General features: G+C 44.6%; 2 protein-coding genes across 4 annotated transcripts in view; both read left to right on the top strand.

The window, feature by feature from the left end:
• Positions 1-323: 323 nt before the first annotated feature.
• On the top strand, positions 324-21037 carry LOC118233904 (death-associated protein kinase 2-like). Of its 3 annotated transcripts, none has more exons than XM_035430002.1 (12): positions 324-437; positions 8447-8634; positions 9039-9260; positions 10283-10421; positions 10663-10792; positions 13777-13825; positions 14546-14572; positions 14662-14814; positions 15188-15233; positions 17500-17589; positions 18267-18353; positions 19291-21037. In XM_035430002.1, exons 2-12 carry the CDS (start codon positions 8573-8575, stop codon positions 19372-19374), a joined length of 1089 nt encoding a protein of 362 aa, XP_035285893.1. In that variant the 5' UTR covers positions 324-437; positions 8447-8572; the 3' UTR covers positions 19375-21037. The 3 variants fall into 3 exon arrangements, with proteins under 3 accessions (XP_035285893.1, XP_035285891.1, XP_035285892.1); XM_035430000.1 differs by lacking the exon at positions 324-437 and adding an exon at positions 634-1098; XM_035430001.1 differs by lacking the exon at positions 324-437 and adding an exon at positions 2866-3004.
• Positions 21038-22592: 1555 nt separating this feature from the next.
• Positions 22593-27866, top strand: part of arhgef1a (Rho guanine nucleotide exchange factor (GEF) 1a) — an 81100-nt gene continuing 75826 nt past the window's right edge. Inside the window, exon 1 of the mRNA XM_035429843.1 lies at positions 22593-23046. The gene's annotated coding sequence lies outside the window, so the exon portion shown is untranslated. The remainder of the gene's footprint in view (positions 23047-27866) is intronic.

The following is a 27866-nucleotide window of genomic DNA, read 5'->3' as shown; positions in this document are numbered from 1 at the left end:
GTAGTAGAAGTGCTGTTTGTTGTTACCACAGTTAGATATAATAATTGTTCTGTTAAATTTACATTCACGTTCTAACGAATATCTCTGTATGTGTGCGATGTTTGCGAATGTATTTCATGCCTATAAATCGTATAATACTTATTTTGAATTTGAGATAAGATGAGAGATTATTACATGTAGATGATATCTTTCGATGATATCTTGGTACTTTCTTAGTTCATCTCAGTAAGCAACCCTAAATTGAATGTTTTTTTTAATGGCTCAGTGGACTCTTGGCATATAGCCTAAACAGAAAAAAATCACTTTCTGTGGATATACTCCGGATCAAATTCACTCTACAACCATTGGGTGGCGCAAGTGTCCTTTACAAAGTTAAAATTCCTCCTCCGTCATCGAACCAGTGGCATCATCTATTAATCGATTGTGTCAGCTGGCAGGTAAAACCGTTAATTCATCATAACTGTATTGATATCTGCCCCTTGAGTCAGTTCTACGCTGTTGTTTAAAAAAAAACTGTAGCGTTTTTAATGTACGTTTAATGAGCCCCCATGGAACCATAGTTATCTTCGATGGGATTTTCATTTGGTTTTAGTGGCTGAAATAGTTTTGCACGTCTTTGACAGCGTATCAACGTTCACTTCAGTCTAAGTAATAATTGAATAATAATACGTTTTGACTGCAAACAACACGAGAATGCGAAATACAAGCAGTAGCGAATAAGAAAAAAGAAAGAAAACTGCTTCCCTTAACTGACATGCCTAGATGCCAGACGAATAAAATACCTGCCTCTTAAACCCATTTACCAAAGCACTTGGACGTGCACTTTCTGTCTTCAATAATTGAGTAGGCTAGCTCCGTTAAAAGTCCCTTCAAATGGCTGTTTCGAAAGGTATTTTTATCCGACACGCTTAAGTCGAAGCTGCAGTGACCAACACATCGACCAACCACAATTCTATGAAAGGGTGTACTGGCGAAACGGCGCGTTTCCTGTTTGAAACTTGTAGCCTGTTACGTGTTATTCACAATTTGGGGCCGCAGAGAGACAGACACGCAGAGGGGCGATACTGTGGGATCAACCAAGAGGCCCTCTACGGACAGGTGAGTTGTCTGTCTCCGTCGTAAATCGATTCTCGGATAAAGCGGCGATGTAATGCGAAACGTCACTAGAGCTAAAAGAGTTTGGTTAAACAGACGGAACGGTGACGTTGAGAATAAGCCGTGGCCATTCAGTGTTCGTGTCGCAACAGTATGACAGTAAATTAGGAAACGCCGAGCTACAACTGTCGCAAGTGGCCCATAGAACGCAAACTGAGCTCTCCAGTTACACCGTTGAATAATACAAGGGGGATTCATTTTCGTCCATACACGTCGCTTACTGTAGATAGCCCGGTTAATGGAAACACCTTTGCGTGCGCTGCCCCCTTGGAAAAATGCAGAAGCAGCCGAATTATGCTTCACGCATTATCCGTGTTCAGGTAATTTGACATGGCATTTGTAGACTGTTGTGCCTCTACAATGTATTTTGTTCTCTTCCGACATTATCCCCAGTGTCTCAAACGCTCGTTAATGTTCTTTCCCCTTGGGCAAATATACGTGTTTGTCGTGACCACTCCCCCCTCCCCTTCTTGTTCGGCTCTCGCCTCGAGCAAACGGGGCTGTATCCTACTTTCTGAATATGCTGCTCCTAAAATAGGCGCGTGCGGAGCATAAGCGATCGCACGCAGGGAAGGTGAGAGAGGAACGTATGTGTTATGATTTGTCTCACCCACAGTCAAAACGTGCTGTCACACTCACTGAGCACAGTTGACTCATCTGATCCACTACAGCCCTTCTGTCCTACGGGTTTCAGTTATCTTTTGGCACGATGTACACCTTCCTGTAAAAAGCAAAAAATTGAGGTAGTGGTGGTTTAATAATCATATCCGAAGATCTCAAATCATATCCAGACCTCCGAGCTTTCGTTTTCATCCCTCTGGGATTAGGATAATGTTCTCCAGTCGTTCAATCATTCGCAAAGTGGATAAAATCTATTCTTAATGGGATGTAAAGTGTTTTGGGGTATTCTTATGAGGTTTAATCCAACTCTAGCACCGGCTCTGTCCTGGATCAAATGTGAACGTGACCCTGTGAAAACACCACACAAGGGACTCAAACTCACAACCTACAGCAGTGGTCTCCGACCCTGGTCCTGGAGAGCTACAGGGTCTGCTGGTTTTCATAGTGACTCTGCACTTCATGAATCAATTAGAGCAGTTGATTACACAGTTAACTCAACTCACCTGGTGTCTTGGGTGTCAATTGGGTACTGATTTTAATGTGAAAACAAAAACCAGCAGACCCTGTAGCTCTCCAGGACCAGGGTCGGAGACCACTGACCTACAGAGTTCAGCAGCACCTGAACCAATCAATCAACCCTCATGGAAATCACATGTGCCTACCATACCTGCCCGTTTCCGACTATCCGGTCCGATACGGTCTATGGTCCGGTCCTATGTCAGCACTGACAGGACATGTCGAAGTGTCCTTGAGCAAGACACCTAACCCTTAACCCCTAACTGCTCTGGCGAATGAGAGGCATCAATTGTAAAGCGCTTTGGATAAAAGCGCTATATAAATGCAGTCCATTTACCATTTACCATCAAGAGATAACAGAGTTGGATCTAACCTCATAAGAATCCTCCCAAACCGCTTTTTCATCCCGTTGAGAATATATTTTATGAATGACTGGAGAACATTATTATCATACCAGAGGACTGAAAACAAAAGCCGAGTATGAATATGACGAGCCTTTCAGATATGACTCTTAAATCACCACTACCTCAATTTTGTGTTTAGACAGGAAGGTGTACACCGTGACAAACGATAACCGAAACCAGCAGGACAGGGGTTGGTCACTGAAAAAGAGATTTCGATTTCAAATGGGTAGCCTATTCCTGGGTAAGCAGCAGTCAGTACCGTACCTGAACAGTGCCGTCTCGCTGTCTGGAGGTGGATATTTCCGAAGGTAATTACATTAATGATATACGGCAGTAATATCGGTAAAACTAAACACACGTGGTCATAGTTCATAGATCCCCGCTGTCAATCCTTGAATAATTTCCAGATGTTACGAGTACGAATTGGGTGAAGGGGGGAAACTTTCGACTTTCTGCATATTCTGTACGGGAATAACCGTCAGAACACACTATATGGCGCTTAACTTCATTGAAAGAATTTAAATCCAGGAAGCATTCTGGCAAGTAGGCTATGTAGCTTAGTTGTTTTTAACCATGTTTTTTATTTGGTCGTTTTTTGTCTGCTATTGTGAATACGTTCTTAGTTGAGCTGGTCTCTCTGTTAAAACACATCATACATCTCTGTGGTTAAATGTAATTGAAATAGAAACGAGGTTGGAAATGTGGTTTTCGCTGTAAGTTCCCCAATTGGAATACATTTACACTTTACTTAACACTGAGTTTATTTAAAGAACATTGTTGTGTGGAGGGGTAGGATACGAAAGGAATTCTTTATCAAGCCGTGGATGGAAAAAAAATCCAAAATTGAAGAGAAGCGCAAATAAGATGTGATTGTTGTGTCTTTTAATTCTAAGTTAATGTCGCTGCCGACGCGCACTGCTTGTTCCGCGTTGTTCTTTCAAGAGTTTGATTTAGTAGTGAAACTGTGCTGAATTACAAGCGCATTGCTAGTAATTACCTAAACATGTCAAGTACTAACGTCATGTAGCTTACAACTGACAATGCGTATCTTAAAGTATGCAATTTATTTACGGCACCTTTAATGTATCTGCTACTACAATCTGGAATGGAATGCGAAGTGGGGGAAGAGCGCTGCATTTTCCGTATTCTTCCGAGTTTTTATGTCGGGACATCCAGTCTCAACAACTAGATGTGATCATATCAGTCGATAACAGGCAGTTTTTAAGACGCATTTGAAAGGCTGCTGTGTTTCAGTTTCTTAAAAATACATATATATATATATATTTATATTTTTCCATGGCGATGATCCACAGGTAAATCGTAGGAATGGGCCTACCGGAAGAGAGGTGTTTTCAGTATTCTTATGTGGATTAGGAAAAGAAATAGAAAAGACCAGCAAACCTCTCACTTTGAGTGAATTGTGTTTTGTTATTGGGCTTGTTTGATGTTCTGTAGTATTAAACCGCGGTCAAATAAACTAATTTCTGATTAAATGATTCTGAATTTAAACGTGGCTATTTTTATTGCTCTCATTTGGTTGCGATTATCATGTATTTTAGCATGTGATTATAGCGCAGTTCTTTCGTTGCTATATACTTTTAACTTACTTTAATATTAACAATGTTCAGTTAATGAAGGCGTGTGTGTGCATTTACCTCGTGTAGCCTAAGTAGCTCCAATAATTTTTACGTTGGAGGTGAACCCCGAAAATTCATAAATAATTAACATAAAATGAATTGTCTGTGGTTGCGACCATGAATTAGATTGTGCCTGGTTATGACCATGGGGCGACATAGCTCAGGAGGTAAGACCGATTGTCTGGCAGTCGGAGGGTTGCCGGTTCAAACCCCGCCCTGGGCGTGTCGAAGTGTCCTTGAGCAAGACACCTAACCCCTAACCCCTAACTGCTCTGGCGAATGAGAGGCATCAATTGTAAAGCGCTTTGGATAAAAGCGCTATATAAATGCAGTCCATTTACCATTTACCATTTAAGAGTCCGTCTAACTCGACTGGCTTCTGTATTGTATGCAATATGGATATCAAAAGCAAGACCTTCTTAGTTGGTAGCCTATAACTTAACGCATGTGGTTCAAGGAACGGTGGGACTAAATCATCCCGATGCTCACATCCAGGCTACATAATAATGCGTTATATTACATAGTGATACATGTATCTCACTGCATACGGTGACTATAATGTGAATGCTGGTATAGCCTACAGTAGATGTGCAAAACAGTCAAAGGGCGTCATTGCATACAGACCCCTTCAATAGACATATATGGTAACGCTTTAGCGCCGTTACCTAGGGGAACAAGTCAATACAGGTCGATAGAAAAATGTATATAACACCCATCCTAACTGGAGTGGAGCAGTGGCGAACTTGCGGCGAGTCTTTGACACTGTTAGCCGAGGCAGTAGCGGGGAGGGGGAGGGGGTTAACTCATGAACAATAAATAAAATGCTTTTTTTGGGGGAGTACTATCCTTTCCCCTAGGAAGTGTTCTCCCTTGTGTATGCTGCAAACGCACACAAACACACACATACATTGTCGGGAGAGTCACAAATTTCCAGATGTCCACGCTTAAACAGACTGCCGTACAGCCACGCATAAACATGTACACCATTTAAATGGGACTTCCAAAACGTGCACAAAGATATTGCCCGAGATATCGCACGAAACGCGCGTCCCGCGGATATCCAACCACCATGATTTCGATTGGTTTGATTCTGAGATTCTCGGGGGAACTTCGTTCCTTGTTCACCATAAATAGAACCCCACTCTCCTTCCCTCCGTATTCCGGTTCAAACCCAGTGTTTTTTTTTTTTTTTTTTTTTTTGTAGATGTTATCGCCATTTTGTTTTTGTTTTTAAACTGTTGCGTTTGGCCTCGGTTAAGAATGTGGCGCACACGTTCTGTTAACCTAGATTACCGGAGTTGCTCTGACATCTAAATTCCTGGGTCGATTAGGGGCTTCAGGGGGTGGGGGGAGGACTAGCGCTTTGTTTTTCGGGATCTGTCCCATTGCTTTGCAGCCTAACTTGAGTTCCTGGAAAAGGGTGTGTGCTTTGGCAAGCGATTACATGATTGTGTATGGCTCCAATCGCGGGAAATCAAGGACAGCTGGGAGAGAGATTAAACTGAAATCGGAAAAAATCGCTCCTTGGATGTTGAGAGAGGCCGCACAAGTACACATTCACATGCATATTAATGTGTGTGTGTGTGCTGTTTGTTTATTTATTTATCTATCTCAGGCTCGCTGATTGTCCAGAGGGTCTTACAGTTCTGTCAGTGAAATAAAGAGCTTGTCTTAAGATCGGCAAGACTAAGGACATACGTATTGAGCAGTGACTAACTATAGCAACAGGGCAGAGATTGAGCATCTACCTGTGGAACAGGGACTTGAATAACTGCAGTGAGTAAAATTCAGATACCCTCCCAAATCTGGACCATGGTGGACTGAAGTAAAACAAGCTGCTCCGGGTTTTACTCAGTGCAATGATCCAGATAACTCGGTAATCCTGCTGGGGATACAGGCCCCAGGTCTAAGAGCACATCTGTCACTATGCTAATATTCATGCTTTTAGCCTAAATATATAGCCTCAGATGATCACTACATTAGCACGACTGCCTTGAAGGTCTAAAGCTAATTTGTAACACGCATACACACACACACACACACACGAACACACGCACACACTCATACACACACGAGAAGTTCACTCTTTGCGAAGCAGAGGTTACCATGCACTTCTGGCTCATCCACTCTTTAATCCCAGCATGCATTGGGGCATGTGTAAAATATGCTGGACAGGCCTGCGTGTAACTGTGCCTGGCCTGACTGCAGGAGGAGACCTTCGCCACTGCGAACGCGGGTGCGTTCGACCTGAGGCTCCCTGGCCAAAACGGCTGAACCCGCAGTGAGGGTGACCTCCTCTTCTTCCTCTCGGTTTGAGGCCAGCCAGGCTTTGTTCCCGTTGCGGTCCTCCGCGCGTGGACCCATACAGTAATTCAACTCTTAACAGTGTTAATTCAGCTCTTAGCAGTGTCAGTTCAACTCTTATCAGTGTTAATTCAGCTCTCAACAGGTAACAGATTACATTTGGTCCCACATTTCAGACTGGGACCAGATGTTATGTGTTATCTGTTGAGAGCTGAATTAACTCTGTTAGAGTTGAATTCACGCTGGACATTTTTACTGTGTATAACACTTTCAGGAGATTACATCACTCTTTTGCTTTTCAGTGCAGGGCAGTTCACAGACGTCTGCCTCTTATCAGACCCTCAAAATAAAACAGACTGTTTACTGTGCTGACAGGGAGTCAGCAACTGTGGTGAAGTTCACAAAACATCCGACTGGATCAGCATTATGTGAACATTAGTTTCTCCATAATACAATATAATCATGTTTGGAAAACTTATGTCATGGGGAGCAAGTTGGTGTCTTTGGTGGTGGGGTGCTGACTGAAGATCTTCATACCTATGGGTCAGCGCCCAGCCGGATACAGAGGTTAATCTGGTGTGATGTGTTTACAGAGATAGCACCGACGGGATCATTAATGTTTATTTGATGGCTTGGTGTTTCGTTTTGACCATTTTGCACATAAGGGGAAGCGTGCAGTGGTTTGGGGAGACTCCCCAACACGGTCTCCTGCACATCGCATGCGTAAACCTCCACCACTCACGCTCCGCTCCGCTGCCGTCATTACTGAACCTGGTGAACAGTAAACGGTTCCTCTTTGACTCTCACTGCTGCACACCCAGCAGTTTTAAGGTCCTAGCATACACACAGGACTCAGGATATCTGCACCCCTGTAGTCACTCGCTTATACGCTTGTCAGCAAGGTGAGGATTGATTGAAATATGTTTGATTTTCCGAACCCAGCAGTGTCAACCGTTGACGCTCTCCTTGATGTTCGGCACTCTGAATCCCGAACACAAGTGCATTAACAGTTAAAACACCTCACGTACCCTACATGTAAACTATATTTCTTTGATTTAATTTGGTAATTATTATCAAAGATATGAATTACCAATCAAATCGCCAAATTCGTTGATAGGCAGAGCAAACTGTCTGGATCAACCTTCATCAAAATGTACAACTCAGAACCAAATGAAAATTAAGAAATGTATTAAGTGACAAAAGTTATTCTCATCTAATCTGAAGATGACGTTCAACTACCTTGAAACAATTAACAAAGGTTACAGACATGGACAGTCACACAAGAAATGAATGAGAGAAGACACCAAACCACAGCTTTTGTCCCAAAGTAATCCAAGGTGCACAAATCAAAAGACAGCAGAATATTCCAAGAGAACCAGAGAAGACATGTAGAACGCCAGACCTAGATGCAGGACTCACTTCCAACTATCAGAAACTTGTTCCTAACAAGTTGCCCAAAAACTCAATTAAAGGAAAGCCACATAATTGAACTGGTGAAAAAGAAGAGGAGGCAGGGGGCATGGACACCCCATCTGGCACGCACACACCTCAGGTGTAACCCGCAAGTTCCCGCCCTGTCTTGTCTCCGGGCTATGCTGGCCGAGCACTTTGAAACACTTGCGTTGTAGCGGGATACACAATTGTATTTATGCAGGCTACAGAAGCCCAAAGACATGTCCATGTCTACCAAGTTAGGTAGCAATCCGTGTTGGGAAACACTACTGCCATCCTACAGGTATCTGTTAGTTTCTGTTGCATGCGAGGATTCCTCTGGGTGACCTTTGACCTTTGCCTCTCTGCGTTTTGCAGATTCAGGCCCGGCCCGACGCAGGATGCAGTAGCCGCGAGCAGTGGGTGCGCGGTCGGACAGCCAGAGGTCCGAGAGAGAGAGAAAGAAAGAGAGAGAAAACGAGAGAGAGAGAGAGAGAGAGCAGCATGGCAGTCTTTAAGCTGGAGAATGTGGAGGACCTCTATGAGATTGGAGAAGTCCTGGGCAGGTAAGAGATCGACCTAAACCTCCTCTGACACGGCTTATATGACATGAAGGAACTGAATGGGAAGCATTGCCTTAATTGTAAATATATCTTGTGTGGCTATCCTTACCCTACATGTGGAAAACAGGCTTCTACTGCTAATAATGGAACCGTGAAACAATTCCCTTTCACAGTATAGCCTAACATGTCCTCTACTGGTTCCCACTCTACCATTCTCCTCTTCTCTTCTGCCCTCTCCCACCTTTCCTCCCATCTCCTCCCTCTCTCTCCCCCCTCCCTTCCTTGCTTTGTCTCTCTCTTTCCCTCCATCCCGTGCTCCCTCTCATTCCTTCCTTTCCTCCTCCTCCTCCTCCTCCTGCTTTGTGCTCTGCCCCTCTCTCCGGCCTCCCTCTCTGTCGCCGCCCCAGTGGCCACTTCGGGGAGGTGCGGGAGGTGCGGGAGCGGGCCACAGGGACGCGCTGGGCGGGGAAGTTCCTGAAGCTGCGGAAGTGCGCCGCCAGCAGGCTGGGGATGGACCGGCGGGCCGTGGAGCGGGAGGTGGAGATCCTGCAGGCGCTCCAGCACCCCAGCATCATGGCCATCCGCGACGTCTTCGAGAGCCGCGCCGAGGTGGTGCTGGTGGTGGAGCTGTGAGTCACGCGGGAGAGAACGGGGGGGGCGGGGGGGCGGGGTTGGGTGGGGGCAGGGACGCGGGGAAGGAGAAGAAGAAGGAGCAGTCTAATGGCTCGGGTGGTAGAGTGTTGTGCTAACAATGCGACAGTTGTGCTCAGTCCTAGCGGGTGACAGTTACATTACATTTATTTAGCAGACGCTTTTGTCCAAAGCGACGTACAAAAGTGCATTTCATGGTCATTGGACAACTGCAAAACACAGGTTCCATAAGGTTCCAGTTCAGTTATCCATTCATATGCTGTAAATCCTTTTTTGGATAAAAATGTCTGCTGAGGAGCTACCGTATGTATCTATGAGAACGGCTAGAGGATAGGAAGTGAGAGGGAGGAACTGAGAGAGAATGGGCGGAGTAAGAAAGAGGGCCGAAGTGGAAGGGAGGGAGTGGTACCATTTGGTACCATTATTAAAATACGGTGTGATAAAATCTAAGTTCACAATCCCAGGGGAACACCAGATGTGGGCGGGTTCAGGGCTAGGCTGGTCCTTCTAGGCGTGGCCTGTAGGCTGTGTATAAAAAGCTATCATTGATATATCAACATAGAAATGTGTATTCAAAAGCTGGATATATGAGTATATAAATTAGTGTGAAAGTTACATTATTACAGTATATGAACTGTAGAAAGGTGTGAATATGAACAGTATATGAACAGTAGAAATGTAGATATTTGAACAGTAGAAAGGCGGGTATATGAACAGTAGAAATGTAGATATTTGAACAGTAGAAAGGCAGATATATGAACAGTAGAAATGTAGATATTTGAACAGTAGAAAGGTGGGTGTGTGAACAGTATATGAACAGTAGAAATGTAGATATTTGAACAGTAGAAAGGTGGGTGTGTGAACAGTATATGAACAGTAGAAATGTAGATATTTGAACAGTAGAAAGGTGGGTATATGAACAGTATATGAACTGTAGAAAGGTGGGTATGTGAACAGTAGACAGGTGGGTATGTGAGCAGTGGATTGCGCTGCATTTCAGCATCCTTGGCGGTGAGCTGTTTGACTTCATCGCGGCGAAGGAGAGCCTCCTGGAGGAGGACGCCATCGGGTTCCTGAAGCAGATTCTGGAGGGCCTGAGCTACATGCACGACAAGCACATCGCACACTTCGACCTCAAGGTGTGTGTGTTTGTGTGTGTGTGTGCGTGCGTGTGGGTGTGGGGGTTTGTGGTGGGGGGGTGTAGCTGTGCGTGTGCGTGTGTGTTACAGTGCCTGTGTGTTACTGGCTGCGTGATACAGTACTTGAGTGTGTATGTCTCTTGGAGCATTAAAGAGCATCTGCTAAACTGGTATAGACGATTGTTGTTTAATAAATCTGTTTATCGAGCGTGTTCAGACCCCATGTTTTTACCATGCGCAGCCGGAGAACATCATGCTGTCAGCGAAGGACGTCCCTCAGCCAAGCATCAAGATCATAGACTTTGGGCTGGCCCAACGCCTTTCACCGGCGGAGGAGTACAGGAGTATGGGTGGCACCCCCCAGTACATCGGTGAGTGGTACAGTCCATTAATAAGCGGTTGATGGTGAGGTCAGGGGTTAGTAGTGTGTGCGTATGCATGTGGGTGTGTGTGTGTATATTTCTGTCTGTTCTCTGTGTGTGTGTGTGTGTGTGTGTACAGGCACAGTGAATTAGTCGTGGTTGGGTGGCAGGAAGTGACATCACACTGAGTGAAGGTGTGAAGGGATACTGAGGGAACAGTTTGGTTTAAAGTTTCCAGTCTCAACAGGCATGTTCTGATAGGCCAGTGCTAACAGTGAATGTCAGGAATGCGTGGGAGCAGTCATGATCGTGTCACTTCCTGTTTACACTGTTGCACACGTATTTTCCCTACATACACCCTCATAGTGAAACATTGCGTTGACCTTCGGAAAACACGTGCATTGAAAGACTGCGTGGGACTTTTTCAGGCAACTGACCGACGGTCAAAACTACAGCGTGATTGTAGTTCAGTGGCTTCAAAACCAGCTCAACCTCTCAATTCTTAGTGAATGCTTAAAAATGCTTTGAATGATCTGCAGAAGAAAGAAAAAAACATTGACTCATAGGATTATACCAATTATGGTATGAGTCTCGAGGTGGATATGAAACTTTGAGGAAGGTTAAATTGGGTAAACGTTGGTATGAAACCGAATGTTGATGTCACCCTTGTGGTTCCTTAGAGATATGAGGTTGCTATGGGACCTGAGGTCCCTGTGTCTTCAGGTTTGGAGAGGCCGTCGGGTGGCGGCCCGAATTCCCCAGGCCCGCGCGCGGCAGCACCCTGCGACATCGCAGCGTCCCGGTTTGGCCTCCTTAGCGACCGAGCGCGAGGGGCGCCGCTGAAGGTCGCCGTGGTTTCCGCCCACATCGCACACCTGCGGACGGTTTCGTTCAGGTGCGGGTTCAGGGGCTCCGCGATGCGGCAAATCTCCACCTTTTTAAGCGCAATAAGAGTAACCGCCACCGGGGGGCGTATGGCCGCTCTTTTTCTTTAATCATACCTGATGCGGTAGCAAACATCCAAGCGTCATGTGAAATGCTTCTGGGGGAAAAACGTAATCGCTGATATCTATTTGGTCTTAATAAGACAGCCGGTTAGCAGCCAGGTGGTACAGCTTCCGTGTGATCATGCGATATGCTGTTTCAATCACATGGAAGCTGCAATGCCTTGCTGCCGATTGGCTGTCTTTTCAGCGCCCAGTCGATATCGGTGATGAGGGAGACGAACAACTCTCGAGTCGAAATGCGCACCGAAAGATCTCAGGTACTGTGTGAGCAGCTGTCCGTACCGGAAGCATCGACAACACAGATCCAAAGGCTGTCGTCTCTGAATGGTGCCGTGTGTCTCCGAAGCGCACGGTCGGGGCTGGAGACGCCTGTGCATCTAATTCTTTCGTTAGGCGTTTGCAAATACGCGTGGCGTGTAACTGAAGAATTGAACTCGGTCGTTCTTTAAACCGTAATTGCACTCACTGTTTCAGCTTGGCTCTGTCTTGCCAAATTTCATCCCCTGCTCCAAATTCCATCCTCCCTATTACCGGGTCATATTTGTGCCGTTACGTGTTATGTTGTGTCGAAAAATTGCGCTGATTGGTCAGATCTCTCTGTCCGAAGATTCAAATTCAAATAAGCTATATTGGCCTGACGTATATATACATATTGAAATAACATGAGTACAACAAACAATACACATATGAACAGAATACAAAATTGTGTGTGTGTGTGTGTGTGTGTGTGGTATTTGTGTATGTTAGCTTGTGTAATGTCATGTGTAAATAAGGTGAAACAGTGAGTACAATAATTAATTTAATAAAATATCTCTCTCTCTAGCAAGATTCATAGATTGCTAGCTAGCTAGCAAGATAAATAAATAGATAGCCAGCAAGACAGTCAGATGTACAAATCACTAGCTAGCTGGAAGAGCTTCTCTTGGACTTATATAATGGAGGGGGGATGAAATTTGGCGTGACTGCTCCGCCTACTTAACTGTTTTGAAGAATGCTTCGTGGAACGGGTGGAGCAGGTGTGGGAGTCTCATTTGCATATTCCCAAATGAATTTGTACAGAGCAGCTGTGTCCGGCTCATGACACGGGGATCAAACTCTCAAACTAGGCGCGGCAGATCAAATATGAATCTAGATTCAGAGATGACGTGGCCTGTTTTTCACCACAAGTGTATTCAGAGACATATTTTGGTGGACTGTTTAGGTGGAATTTGAGAAAGTGTGTGAACGGGCCGCCATGTTGTTTGCCACGTTGTTTGGGTTTGAAAATGTTGGGACTGTCCCTCTAACCAATCAAGTGTCAGCAGTGTTCTGTCATATTAAAAAAAAGTCAATGGAAGAATTTGTGCAGCAACAATTTTCCCCCCGTGGATATCTTGATTTACATTTATATGATGTAGTAGTACCTCCAAATAGGTACTCTGACATCTTGATTAGGGTGGGGCCTGAGTGGAATGCAGTAAGGAATGTACCAAGATACTTTTCCACCAGTTTTTTTTTCTGCTAATAGATAAGCCAGTTTTCAGGAATGTTTAAATGGCAGTATAGAGTAAATTGCTTCATTCTAAAGTATGCATGTGAACACGTTTACAGCTAAAAAAAAGCGTGATATAGGGTGTAATTACTCTTTAATGGTCAAACAGCACTTTGAGCGTATTGAAGTATTTTGAAATCAATCAACACAAGGACCCTTGACATGTTATTGGTAATGCCAGGTTCATTTGTGCAGTGGATTTTCTACATTCTGACTGTATGTGTCAATTAATGCTTTCTTTCTTTCATTTTCTTTTCCCAACCTTCTACCCTGCCACACACACACACACACACTCACCCTCATGCACGCACGCACACACACACACACTCATGCATACACACATACACACATACACACACACTCACACACGCACACACGCATGCACGCACACACTCATGCATACACACATACACACACACACCCTCATGCATGCATAACACACACTCACCTTGCAGCCCCTGAAGTGATCAACAACGAGCCCCTGAGCGTAGCATCAGACATGTGGTAAGTGGCTGCCATTTTGTTTTTCAAACCTCCAGTCCTCCCCACACATACAGACCAGCTGAACGCTAGCAGGCCTCCATGGGCCTTGGTTGTGGCTGGAACCACTTAAACCGACTGTTCCTCCTCAACTGTCCCCTTATGGCTCAGAGACAACATATAAAATCAAACATATATTTCATTACAACATGACAGGCAAACCCTAAGCTGAGCAAGTTTCTATTTTTGTTTCTATTGGTGTCTCACGCACACCACAAACCTCCAAAAATGGTCAATGAAACTGTTTAGTTGCCGTAACGATTTTAGTTTTTCTTTCCACTCTATTTGGTGGGGGACCGAGAAGGTTGCAGATAGAGATGGAATCACAGTACAGAAAGTTCCATGGCTGGGAATTTAACCCCTGCTTCCCTGGGGGGGGGGCTCATATACAGGCTGAGAGTTGGCCATCTTTTAGATTACCCCCCCCCCCCCCCCCCCCCCGCCCATTCTGAATCAGTTTAATTAATAATTGTTGAGTTATGAGACATAAAAAGGTACAACAAGATGGATAAGAACATTCCAAAGACTGGGCATTCAGTCTTTGTTTTTTGTTTTTCGAAGACACAGATAAATCTCACTTTGTCACATCTTAAGCACCTTGCTAATCCCACTTTGCACAAATGTTGGTTTTAAAACTTTCCAAAAAAAGTATCGTACTGACCTGTCTGTGTGCTTGTTTTGTAGGAGCATTGGTGTCATCACCTACATTCTGTGAGTATACAAGTTAAAGTTGAATTTATTTTCCTGGTTCTGTGCGTCCTCTGACAAATCCCGCAAATGTGGACTCCCCCTTTCTGCAGGCTGAGTGGTGCTTCCCCCTTTCAAGGGGATACGGACGAGGAGACGCTAACAAACATTATAGGGATGAACTACACGTTTGAAGACCGCTATTTCCGAGATACCAGCGAGATAGCCAAAGACTTTATCAAGAAACTGCTGGTGAAGGAGCAGAGGTAATTTGTTTGTTGGTTGGTTGTCTGAAACTTAAGTCTCTGTTAGGCAAGTACTGTCAAACATTTGAATCTGATCACGTAGCTGTGTCATACTACAGGAACAGTGGCCTAATGGTTACAGAATGAAACTTTTATTAAACTGTCAATGGTTCTTCACCGGAGAGTTGACAAATTGTCCTGAATTGCTACTGCAGTTAGCACCTGAACTTTCACCCCTGATAAATATGTCTGAGTTGTTTGGCGCTTCTTGATTGGGTGGACTGCTGAATTGTTAAAGCATAAAAATGATTGGTTTCACGGGCCTGCTGGTATCGGTCTTGGAAGGCATGAAACAGTCACGTGTTTGTCTCCACCCCTTTCTGTTTGCTCACAGCGAGAGAATGACTGCTGATGAGTGCCTTCTCCACCCCTGGATCAAGGTGATAATGTGTGTGCGTGTGTCTGTGTGTGTGCGTGTGTGTCTGTGTGTGTGTCTGTCTGTCTGTGTGTGAGAGAGAGAGAGGAGAGACAGAGAGAGAGCGAGAGTGAAAGTGAGAGATACTGATACTGGTATAAATACTGACACATGGTATCGTCTGTATCCATTGTTATTTCTGACAGTTTTCATAAATTGTTTTATGTTAAACTAAATGTCTTTTGACGTGTGTGTGTGTGTGTGTGTGTGTGTGTGTGTGTGTGCGTATTTGTATGTGTAGTTGTTACCGTCCCCCCTCCTCTATACACATATGCAAATACAGAGATACTCTTCCCCCTTCAGGAAACCATTGTGCAAATTTACAATAACCATTCCACCAACTTAAAGGAACTTTTAGAATTTATTTTTTCGTTGGAATGGTTTTAAAAAACATTTGTTTCCTGTGGGAATGAGCAGGACATAAATTAGCTAAATCACAGGTGCCCATAAATGCAGGTTCTGTTTAAACTAACTCCGAATGGAGTGGCCTTCCTCACAGTACAACCAGTGGCACCTATTACCAGCTATAACCTAAAAGCAGCTTTCGCTGTCCTTTTGCTGCTGAGATAAGATAAAATAAGGTAGTAATATGTACTTTATTGAACCCAGTGGGGTAATTTGTCCTCTGTATTGGACCCATCCTAGCTACTTAGGAGCAGTGGGCAGCCACAGCGCAGTGCCCGGGGACAACTCCAGTTCCGAGGCCAGTGCCTTGGTTAAGGGCAATGGCAGGAGTGTTCCTAACCTGACATGCACGTCTGCTCTCTCTCTTGTTCTCTTTCTTTCCCTCTCCCTCTCTCTTGCTGTCTCTCTGTCTCTCTCTCTTTCTTTCTCTCTGTCTCTCTCTCTTTCTCTCTCTCTCTCCTCCTTCCCTCTCTCTCTCTCTCTCACACACACTCTCTCTCTATCTCTCTATCAATTTCAATTTGCTTTATTGGCAGGATAACTACAGTCATATTGCCAAAGAAACACATGTAAGACAGAAACATGGAAACCACATAAACAACATGTATCAAGTATGACCCACAACACTATAATACTAACAGGAAGAATAGAAATAAATAAGTAAAGTAACAAATTATGGTGAATGACCTTTTTCTAAAATGTGTTTGTTAGACATATATACTTGATGCAGAGAGTGTTCTCTTCTTATGTCCCTCATATTATGGCATGAGGCTACATATCTGGCTGCTTGTGGGGCTGTAGGCCCTGTTCCTAATATTGCTAATATATGATAATTGCTGATAATTGCTAATATTGCTAATAAAGCTGACTGATAGTGGTGTTGGTCTGTTCAGTGAGCTTCAGGACTAGGTGACTGAGGGGACTCTTTCCTGCTCTTGGCTTATCAGGGCTTTATGGTGGAGTGAATTTGGATTATTTTGTTTCAAATGAGTCCAGAAATTTAATGCCCGTTTTTGTATACTGATAATTAATGGATAAAAGCCTAATTCTGCCCTGCCTGCATTATTTGGAGTTTTTCTTTGTAGTTTTAATATGTTTTTGCAAAATTCCACATGCAGGGATTATTTTCCCATTTAGTGTAATTCGGGTAATTGGTAATTGGACCCCAAACTTCGCTACCATAAAGAGCAATTGGTTTACTTACGCTGTCAAATATTTTAATCCAAATTTTAATTGGTGGGTTTAAATTATACAGTATCTCCTTTATGGTGTAAAAGGCATTTACTGCCAGGTAAAACTTACCTGAAGTGCTGGTTATCAGACCCAGGTAAGGATAAGTGGTAAGTGGTATGTTCAATAATGCTGTTCTGTAAAGTAAACTGGAACTTATTTGCCTGAGATCTAGTTTTTTTCTGAAATATCATGACTGTAGTCTCATTTGTGTTCACTGTCAGGGCCCAGGTCTGGCAGTGCTGTTCCAGCAGATCCAGACTCTGCTGAAGCCCCTTTTCTGTGGGGGACAGCAGGATGAGATCATCTGCATAGTGCAGGAATTTGACTTAATTGTCGTGAAGATTGAGGCCAGGGGCTGCAGTCTGTTCCACCGTGGTGGCCAGTTCATTTATATAGATGTTAAAGAGTATTGGACTCAAACTGCAGCCCTGTCTCACTCTACGCCCTTGAGTGAAGAATTTAGTTCTTTAGTTTCCCATTTTTACACTACACCACTTTGAAGAAGTTTGAAAAATAGTCCTTCATGCCAAATTGAATCAAATTCTTTTTTTTTAAATCTATAAAGCATGCAAAATGTTTTCAATCTCTCTCAGCCTCTCACACGGAAGCAGGCTGCCAGCAGGAGTCGTTCCTCCATCAACATAAGGAACTTCAAGAGGTTCAACGCCAAGAGGAAGTGGAAGGTAAGATAACCTCGTGCCAGACCCTCAGTTCTGATCCGTTTGGTCCTGAACCGTGGGGTCAGGATCCAGAGTGGATCCAGGAAATGTTTGCACTGGGTCACAGACAGAATAATGAAAGTGGACAACTGGTCCCCTGCATTTGTGGTGGTTGAGGTGAGACCCCCATCAGAGTAATATGTCTGTGTGTGTGTGATTGAGTGTGTGTGTGTGTGTGTGTGTGTGTGTGCGTGTGTGTGTGTGTGTGTGTGCGTGTTTATTTGGTACAGTCATTTTGTCACCTTCACTATCACTGTGTACAATTAGAATACATGGTGATTAAGCTGTGGTTCTAAATATATTTAGCCTTATTTGTGTCATATATGCAAACAAGTAACAAACAAGAAATTAAGAATATTCACTTGGCTATTCAGTAGGCAACTGTTTGTCAGGCATTCAAGAATGTTAGGATATTTATGCAAATATGTCTTCCTGCGTCTGTATCCCACATATGTGGTCTCTGGCAGAGGGCAGAAATTCTCTAAACAGATTACTCATCCAATCGCAATGTTATCGGGATGAGATCATGCAGGTTGCTGCAGTGTGTTCGTGCCACCCTGTGTTCATGTTTGGTATTGCGGCCTCCCTGAAGACCATGTTTCTCACCATTTCTTGTGCTCTTCCTCTGTCCGTCTGTGCAGATGTCCTATAACATGGTGTGGGCGTGCACCCGCTTTTCCCGCCTGCAGCTGCTCTGCAAGGCCAGAGCCAATGAGGACCAAGAGCTGGTAATGGGGGAGGAGCCTTTTTACCATGGGAAAAGGAAACTTCCTGTTTATATTAGATGATGCTGTTTTGACAAGCCTGGGTAAATTTCCTTTAAAGGCGCACTATGCAGGATTATTTAGCCTTGCTGTGGTCCTGTGCTTACAGTCAAAAAAGTCTCCTCCTCTGTCCTCGACCCCACCCACTCACCTCCATTGAGGGAAAGAAACACCCTTAAGCGCAGCAAGTGTAGCTAGCTGGATAGCTAGAGGTAATGTCACGGGTCCAATACGCCAGTTCCACTGCTTTTCATCCCCATGGTGAACTTCAGCTGTCTCAAAGATACGCTGTTCCAAGTTTGACTCCGTTTTTTTTTAACAAGCCCTGTTCGGTTGTCATTTTTCTTCGCTGTACTTCATCTCCGCCTTTGGCCAGCCAGAAAGGCTCTGCTGAAATCTGATCCCGCCCACGCACTGTGTAGCCACACCTACCCCTCCCCAAAAAAAGAGCATCATGCCCAGAAAAGTCCCGAATGCATTTTAGATGAAGTGATACGGGCAGGGGAGCGCGGATTTGGCAAATGTGCGCAAAAATAGAGTGTGCCAGTGCATCATAGATAAGACTGAGTTATTTTGTAAAATGTTCAAGGTAAAATCCTGCATAGTATGCCTTTAAACGTTGTTTTAAAGTAAGGAAAAGTTTAACCGTTTGTTGCGTTCTGATTTTTCTGATTTCAGGGTTATCTTAGCAGCATTTTCAGAATGTTGGTCTCTTTCATTAAGTAGGCTGGCTCTCGCTGGCTTCACAGTGGTCACAACGCCAGGCATTTGCAGGATTTTTAATCAGAATCGAAGGCAGGGAGAGCAAGGACAGAAAAAATATGATGTGATGGTCGAGTGAATGATTATTTTGTCTTTCCCTGCATGCGTTTAACCGCTCTTTGTGTCCTCCTGTATTCAGAGACAGTGTGAGAGTGACCAGGAGGACTCGGAAAGCAATCGGGCTGCCCTGATTCGCCGCCGCCGACTGAGCAGCACTTCATAGAGTCGGCCACCAGAGGGAGCCAGTGCACCGGCTGTGCTCGCACGCAGCGTTCCGGGAGACACCATCTGAGCCGAGCCCTGGGGGGAGACGCTCAGTGGACGGGCGGTGGACGGCTACTGTCCGCGGCTTGGATAGTTATACGCAATTACGCATGGTGCAGTCCCAAGGAACCCAGTCCACCGCCAACGTTCCTAAGTGCTGTGTTGTTGTTCTGCAGTCATATACTATGTGTGGAGTCTTGGCCCGTATTTTAAACTGCATGAAACACCTACTGTATGGGTCATGCTTTGAATATAATCTAGTTGGGTGAGGTTTTTTGGGGGGATGGCATGCCAGTACCCCACCAGAGTTGTTATTCCTTAAAGCTCTGAGCTCTGAGTAAAGAGTATCAGGGGAAATTAATTGCTCAGTTTTTTGCATGCAGTTTTATATCAGTGATGAATTATGTGTGACCTTTGCATGTTTAAGTGAATCAAGAGCTTGGAATTGTACGCAGACAAAGTTTAAAACCCATTTTCACCAGAGTTTCATTTCAATAGAGTACATATTGTCCCAAATAGATCTAAACACTGTTGGAGTTGATTTTACACTGTTGAAGTTGGTTTAACACTAGGAATTTTGTTGGGTGATGTTCCAGTTGCAGATAGCATAGTTTTGGGAGTCTCATATTGTAGCATTATCTTGTCTTGTGTTGCATCTGTGTTAGCTTTAACATTTAAAAAAATCTATTTCTGTTGTTTATCAGCTTTGTAAAACAAGAAAAAATGAATTACCAAATCATTTAAAAAAAAAAAAAAAAACAAGTCAGAGGCCTGTAGTTCTAAGCTCTATGCATGTTTTTGGCGTCGGTTTGGTAACATGGAACTTTGACTGTAACTTGGAAACGTGAAACTGGTCCGGACGACTGTGCGTGGCACTGATTGTGCACAAGTGCTGGTAGCAGCACCAACCATGACTGGCAGTCCTGCAGACTGGTGGATGGGTTGCCATGGCGTCACCCAGTGAGGGAGGGTTTCGGTGGAATCGGTGACAGGGGCTGCTGATTGACAGTCACATTTTTGAGAATATTATGCCTGCTATCTGCTAGCCACAGTTAGCTCCTAGAGGAAAATCTATTGGGGTCTCTGGAATGCCAAAGGTGACTGCTTTCTGATGAGATATAGGTGGGTACAGGTGATGGATCATTATTGGACTAACACTGGATTGTGCCAGGGTTTAGTCCTCCTCCAATGGGTCACCCACTGCACCCAGCAATACCCAACATCAGACCAACCAGGAATACCGATTGCATGAATGTCACTGCGCTGTTGCTGATGTAGCACGTGTGGTTTACAATCCGATTCATTCTGTAATCCTCGAACAGTCGGCAAATCAAACTGATGGCACAAAGACTTCACTCCATAGCCTCTAAACTTGGTTGTTATAAGACCACTCATGTTTAAAATGAGTGACTGAAGCCTTGAATGCAGAATATGCATTATTTTATTAATCAAGTAGCTTTTAAACTTATATGCATAAGAGTCATTGACAGACTTGGTAACTTAATTATTAATGGTTATTTTAACCTTTATACTCCTTTAATGGACAGCAGTCCCAGATTCCCTTTGTATATTTTAGAAGGGAGAATCCATTCACTGCAAAATAAATAAATAAATAAATAAATCTGCCTTAAGTGTTCAAGTCTTGTAATGAGACTCAAGGGGCTGGTTTCATAGACACAGAGTAAGCTTAGTTCTGGACTAAACTGAGTTTTGTATGGAGAATCTCCATTCAAATGTGAATTTAGTATGATACTAGGTTTAATTGGTGAAACTGGCCCAAAGTCTTTTTTTTTTTTTTTTTCTCTCAAGTGAAAAATATTAGCTTTTTGCTTCATAAGTGAAATTGTCTCACCTCATGTACAATCTCTGTGTCTTATTTAGCAAAAAGAGTAACAGAAATAATCTTTTTAAGTCTAAATATGACAAAAATACATATTAAGATTAACTTATTTTTTAGTTTTGTTTTTGCAGTTTTTTTATTGTTTTTTATGTTACTGTCTGTCAACTCTGACAATTGTGTACACTGAGGAGTGTTACATTGCCTCTTGTAATTAGCTTTGTGCATCGTTTGCGAGGGTTAGCAACATTTGAGAAACGACAAAGCAGCTTGTCTTGTACTGTGGGGAGATGGGGGGGGGGGGGGGGGGGGGGGGGGGAGGAGAGAGAAACGCTGTATGCATGTGTCACTATAACCATTGTCAGTCTACAGAGAAATAAAGATAGTATTTTGACTTTTGAGCCCAGGACAATAAATTATTCCGAACCCCTTTAAACCTGCCATTGTGTTAAGACTGAACAGTACAGACTTGTCCTTGGACTGAAACTCATTCCGTATGTTTTTGGGATATTTTGCAAGTCGCCTGAAGCCATGTCTTTGCTGCCTAACTCCTACAACACATTATGTTTGTCACTTGAGTTGTTTATATTAATTTTGCCATTACAAATGCTATAGAGCACCCGGCAAACTTTGCGTGAGCATTTTATAAAGCATTCGGAGCAATTATTGTGACGAATGAATATGCAAAACGAATAAATGAAAACCACAGTAAAACGTACATAGCTGATGGATATAACCGCATTCATTTATTATTTATAAAATGACCGTCTAATTCCCGTATAGGTTTTATGGGAAGATCGTAACCTAAAGTCACCAGTGCACGTTCTTTTTAAAAAAAAAAAAATTTCTTTTATTTTATTAATCTATTTGTAGGCCTATGCGATAACCTCATCTTTGCCATAGGTTTTACTTGAATTGACATACTGATCTTCCTTCTTAGGTATTTTGGAGAATCTTTGTTCCTCTTTTTCCCCACATTTATCTCTGGTGTATCCTGGAGTGAAAGCCATGGTATTCGGGTGTAATGGATGTGTTGAAATACCTAGAGATAATGATAGGCAAAGTTAGAAATGGTGCTGGAGGGAGTATGCATTCCAAGATGGAGAGAATGAGGGAGAGGGAAAATAACGTTCTCTCACACAGAAGCCTACATTCCAAACATTGCCTCCGTAGTCTCATTCAAACTGGTACCTCCATCGGAGGAAGGCAAACAGTTTAAGGTTGACACACCGACGCATTTGGTCAGCGAAAAATAAACAAGTCCACAGTGCGCAAAACTGTGACGCGCAATGGGTAAGGGAGTGGGTACCTGAGGTACTCTCGTCGATAGGGGCGCGTCCGCAAAACACAATCGCACCAGGAAAGTGGAGAGAAAACTCATACCTCTATACTCGTCAGTGAGAATGTCACACAGGCACACCTACAGTGCCAGCACCCAGCAGCGAGCACAGGAAGCAGACAGATAAATATAGACTCGCGCGGAGACCCGGAGACGATCGGCGGAGCAGGATACTCACAGACTAGTATCCTACACCTGAGGGAATCCGTGGAGGCCGAGTGGGAGTGGCGAATTAAAGACTGGGACCGGGGGGAAACTAAACTATATGCGCCGAGTGGTCTCTGTGCTGGGGTCAAGTGACTGACGGTCAGGTAGCTGGAAACCTCTAGGGACAGTTTCAAAAATGTATTCTGGCTGCGTTTTTGCAAACCATTACCCGCTGACAGAGTAAGGCTTGGTTTTCTATTTGGATTCCCGACACTTTAAAAAGGACGAAAGGAATAAATACCTGTCAGGTGAGTTATCCACTAGTAACTTCATTAATTAATCATAGGCCTGTTATTACTTGGTACGCGTGAGCTACCTCTGTTAGTTACGAAGCTAAAAAGTAACGTTCTGTAACAACGGAATTCGCGAGCTACTATTTTGTGCGCGAGGCACTGCTCGAGCCCCCAGGCAGCTCTGTGTCTTTAAGTGCTTGCTTTTCATTGTCTTTGATGTTTAGCAGCTACACTATATTATTGAATCGGTAAAGCTGCTTGTACAAGCATTTTATGCCTACGAACGCGAGAGCCGAATTAATATAATTTGAAGGTTGGTCTTGGCGTTTGTTAATACGCCAGTGCACGAGTTATAGATTTTAAACTTAATTCTGCTCTCTTCAGATGTTAAGTTGAAATGCGCACTGAGAAAGACCCAACCAGAGTTACCGAACACGTCGAACTTTGCAGTGTTTGTTCTAATTACAATAAGGGCCATTTCCGGTTTGCATTGAATTTGATTAGGTGTGATTTACGTTGCTATAGTGATTGAAAAGCGTTTGCGTCTGGAATTTAGAATGAAGAGAGCTCTAAACTGCATTAAGCAAGAGAACGTGGTTAAATGGGGACGGCTTAATAACACCTGCGGCAACCAGAAACCAAACACACAATTTCGCCATCTCAAACTCTCCAAAAAAAAAAAAACTACCCTATTCTCCGGTTACATATAATTATCCCTTTCTGAACTGCAATCTAAGATGGAAGGGGAACAGAAAATTCCCTCTTGGACATTTAGTTAGGATGTCTTAAACAGGGCATTGCCCCATGTCCAGTTGTTTTTAAAAAAAGAACCTACAATTTTTGACAACATTTCCTCAGTTAGGCTATACGGATACTTCACAGATCATAAAACAAACCCATGAGAGAGAGGTATGTGTGTGGACTTTGGAGTGTGAAATTGTTTGTGGTTATGCTCCAGTTATGATGAGCTGAACCAACGCTGACCCCACAGCCGTTCACCTGCTCCCTTCCTGGTGTTGCACAAGTCGGCTCAGCCACACTTTCAGGGCAAGACTGGTGCAGGGTTTTCTGGGTAGTTTCTCTGTATTGCCCCGAGCCTCCGTTTCTAAATCCTGACCCTCGGTGTGCACAGTATGTAGTTTAGTGTGTGATCCCTTCAGGTGGGAGAGATGGGGGGGGGGGGGGGGGTGTTGTTTGTGGGTTGGGGTGGGACAGAAGAAGAATTGATTCCCAACAGTTTTATGAAGTGTTAGCCTTTAGCACGGAGCATCCCCAGAGATTGCCACAGGTGGGGGAGGGGGGGCGGGGGGAGCTCCGTCTCCTGGAACAGATCTCTGCATTCTAAAACCTGGTTTACATATACAGGTGAAAGAGGGATTGAGCACGGCCCGAGATGGGGGGGGGGGGGGGGGGGGCTAATAGCGGTGCATAATGGCGGTGTTTGTTGCTGTGGCTCAGCTCTACCTGCTGCTGTGTTCTCCTGTTTTTAGCGCCTTTAGTGTTGTATGTAGCTGTCGCCATGTTTATCAGCTGTGTATGGAAAAAAAAGACCAGAGAGTGTGGGATGCAATTGCTTAATATTATAAGTTAATAAAGGGTGAGCATATGATTGAAAAACAGATATTTTGGCTTTGTTCGGCGCTAACCAGGACCTCTGAAATAGCTGCAGGTATATTCTGTATATACTGTATATTCAATCATTCACGTTCCTTACCAAGTTTAAGTCCATAGTTAAGACTCAGTGTGTTAAGCCTATTAAGCCAGTGTAGTTTAGCCTACAGTTGGTGGCTTGGATTTGACTGTTCCTGGGAACTGAGATGCCTGACCGGTTCACAGAGGAGTCAGAAAGTTTGGGAATACTGTTTTTTTTGGGGATTTAAGCGATCTGACGGCTTGTGGTCTGGTCGTTGCTATAGCCATGAATGCAAAGCAGGCCCCAAGCTGTTCCTACAGTGGAGCCACAATGGGCTTTTAAGGCCCCTGCCATTCCCGACTCCAAACGGAATAAGAAAGGATGGTAGGAGACAAAAGAGAAGGAGGGAGAGAGGGGGAGGGATGGGAGGAGGAGGGACAAGGGGAGGGACTGAGGTGCAGGAGGTGGGGGATGGAGAGAGACAGGTCTGGAAGAGCAGTAGAAGGAGAGAGGGAGGGATGAAGGGGGGAAGAGAGGTCATTCTTCCTCGCTGTGTTCCTGCGTTTCGCATCTGAAGGTGTCCTCTGACCTCTGACCTATAGGTGAGCTCAGGCGCACAGGTATACCTGCGGGTTCTCTGAGCTGATCACATGACTCACTGAGAGCGAGTCCCAACATGCAGTGGGTGATTTGTTTAAAAAAAAAAAAAAAAAAAAAGTAAAAATAAAAATTGTTGACAGAATCAGCAAAAATGTTGACATATGGAGTCGTTTGCTCAAGGTGTAATTGCTCTTTCGATCAGTCACAGTTGCTAGGTAACAAATAACACAACATGGTGGCAGTATTCACAGGCCAATAAAGTTGGTTTCCATTGATAAAAAATATTTTTTTTAAATCACGAGGTGGAGTTGCTGGGCGGAGGACAGCTTTCACCCGCTTCACCGGAGGGGGCAGTTTCCAGAAATCTGAATTAATGTGAGGTGCACCATCCTGCCCCCGTCTTCCTTTAAACTGAACCCCTGCAGTCATGGCACTGAGGCCTAAGTTTGCCCCCACGGGCCCAGCGCGGTACCACTGACTGATGTGCGCACGTGCCAGCCGTTAGCGGGTGAACGTTAGCATAGTGGAGAGGGTGGGGATGTGATCGTGCCGCATACACCAGGGAGTTGTGTGGGAAAACTCCATGGAACGTGCTAGAATGTCACCCGGAAAGACTCTCCCACTGAGCTGGAAGGCTACGCATGCCGCGTCACACCACCCACAGAGAGTTTAATTCTCTCCGATTGACAGTTAGACCTGATACTGGAGGTGATGCTGCAGCCCAGTGCGAACTTTCGGAGACCCCAGACTGAAGGCACCGAAGACTTCAGGATGTTGAAACTCTGGGATGCTGGAGGTTCGTGATGTCATAAGGGTTTTGACGGAGTTCCTGTCAAGTGCACACACCTATGCGCGCACGTACGGTGTTACTTTACTGTAAACTGTCGAGAACGGAGTTATGAAATGCGGGAGCACGGTTCCTTCAGCTCTTATGCAGATTTCCTTTTCTCTCTTGAAAAATTATATTCAAATTCACCCTGCTCTCGCACAACACTGTACGCACGCTCTCAAATATACTCTTCTCTTGCACGAGTTGTCTAGTGTCTCACTTGGAGAGTACCTGTGCACGTTCAAATTCATCCCACGTTCTCGTGAACGTCTCTGTGTTCTCGCTCAAACTTCCCTCTCCTCACTCTCTCCTCGTTTTCTGAGCAAAAGCACAGCTGAAAGTCATACACCAAGGAGAGTAGGTTAAGGGTTTGACCAATGAAATTGTTAGGCCTACTCCTCCCCTCCGTTCTCATTGGTTGGAGAAGGGTGCAGCCTTTGGTTCAGGAAGTGTTTTCCCATTCAGAATTCCCACTAGCAATTTTACTTTTACGATTTTACGACACAGAACCAGGGAGGCTCCCGGGCAATTAAACGATACTTCATGGTTATTTTATATCCTTTGGTTATAAATCTTTCAACTTCGTTTATGAGAAGTCATGTTTTTCCTGTAAGTTCGGTTTGTCAAATGGCACTGAATACTACAATACCCATGGGCATTACCGGCCAGAAAACGACAGTCAGAAAGGCAAAATTCTACCTGGTGAACAGCGAGAGAAGCCGCCTATGCATACGGTTTTGTGCGAGCAGGGTAGATTTGAGGACGCACATACACTGTATGGCCGAAAGTATTTGGACGCCCCTTGGTCTGGGCCAGTTATTCATGGTTTGGGCTAGGCCCCTTAGTTCCAGTGAAGGCAAATCTTAATACTACCACTAACAATCACATTCTAGATGATTCTGTGCTTCCCCGACAGTTTGGGGAAGGCCCTTTCCAGTTTCAGCCTGGCAGTGGGCACACGGCAAGGTCCATTTTGACATGGTTTTGTCGAGAACGGTGTGGAAGAACTTGACTGGCCTGCACAGAGCCTTGACCTCCACCCCGTCCCAACACCTTTGGAATCAACTGGAAAGCCAACTGCGAGCCAGGCCAAATTGCCCAATCAGTGCTTGACCTCACTGATGCTCTTCTGACTGAATGGAAGCAAATCCCAGCAACGCTCCCAACATCTAGTTCACCCAGGAGAGTGAAGGCTGGTATAGCAGCAAATGGTGGACCGACTCCACATTAATGGCCATAATTTTGGCTTAGATGTTGGAAGTCAGGAGTCCACATACTTTTGGCCACGTAGTGTATATTTTTTGCGTGAGAGTAAAGGAAACCTGCGTGAGAGCTCCAGGAACTGTGCTCTCGAATTTAATTACTCTGTTCTTGGCAGTTGGCAGTAAAACGCGCACACACACACACACACACACACGTCACACACGCACGCACACGCACACACGTATGTGAATGCGCAGTCACACGCGGGCTCCCACCCTCAAGGCTAACCGAGCGGCTGACTCAGCGCCGCGCTCCATTGTGCCCCGTGTTTGCACTGCAGGGCTGAACGAGGCCGGGCCGTCCCGCCGGGAGAGGCTGAACGGGCCGGGCCCTAAAAAAAAGGCCGGGGGGGGGGGAGACGGAAAGAGCACGGGACTGACACGGACAGGGCTGGGGTGTGAGTGGGGAGAAAGAGAAGCAGAGCTTCTGGAAAGATAGAAATGAGTGTGCTGTGGGAGGACTATGTTTGGAAGGAAGCCAGGGAGAAATGAAAACACACCCTTTACATTT

Source organism: Anguilla anguilla, chromosome 8 (assembly GCF_013347855.1).
Source record: "Anguilla anguilla isolate fAngAng1 chromosome 8, fAngAng1.pri, whole genome shotgun sequence".
Lineage (NCBI taxonomy): Eukaryota > Metazoa > Chordata > Actinopteri > Anguilliformes > Anguillidae > Anguilla > Anguilla anguilla.
Note: the sequence above shows the minus strand (reverse complement) of the source record. Positions and strands in the feature narration are given on the sequence as shown.

Bases quoted from the DNA above. Each gene is read 5' to 3' on its own strand.
- LOC118233904 (XM_035430000.1), top strand. From the start codon at position 955: ATGAAAGGGTGTACTGGCGAAACGGCGCGTTTCCTGTTTGAAACTTGT. The intron at 13,826-14,545 runs GTAAGTGGCTGC...CTTGTTTTGTAG, and splicing joins AGCGTAGCATCAGACATGTG to GAGCATTGGTGTCATCACCT. The intron at 17,590-18,266 runs GTAAGATAACCT...CCGTCTGTGCAG, and splicing joins ACGCCAAGAGGAAGTGGAAG to ATGTCCTATAACATGGTGTG.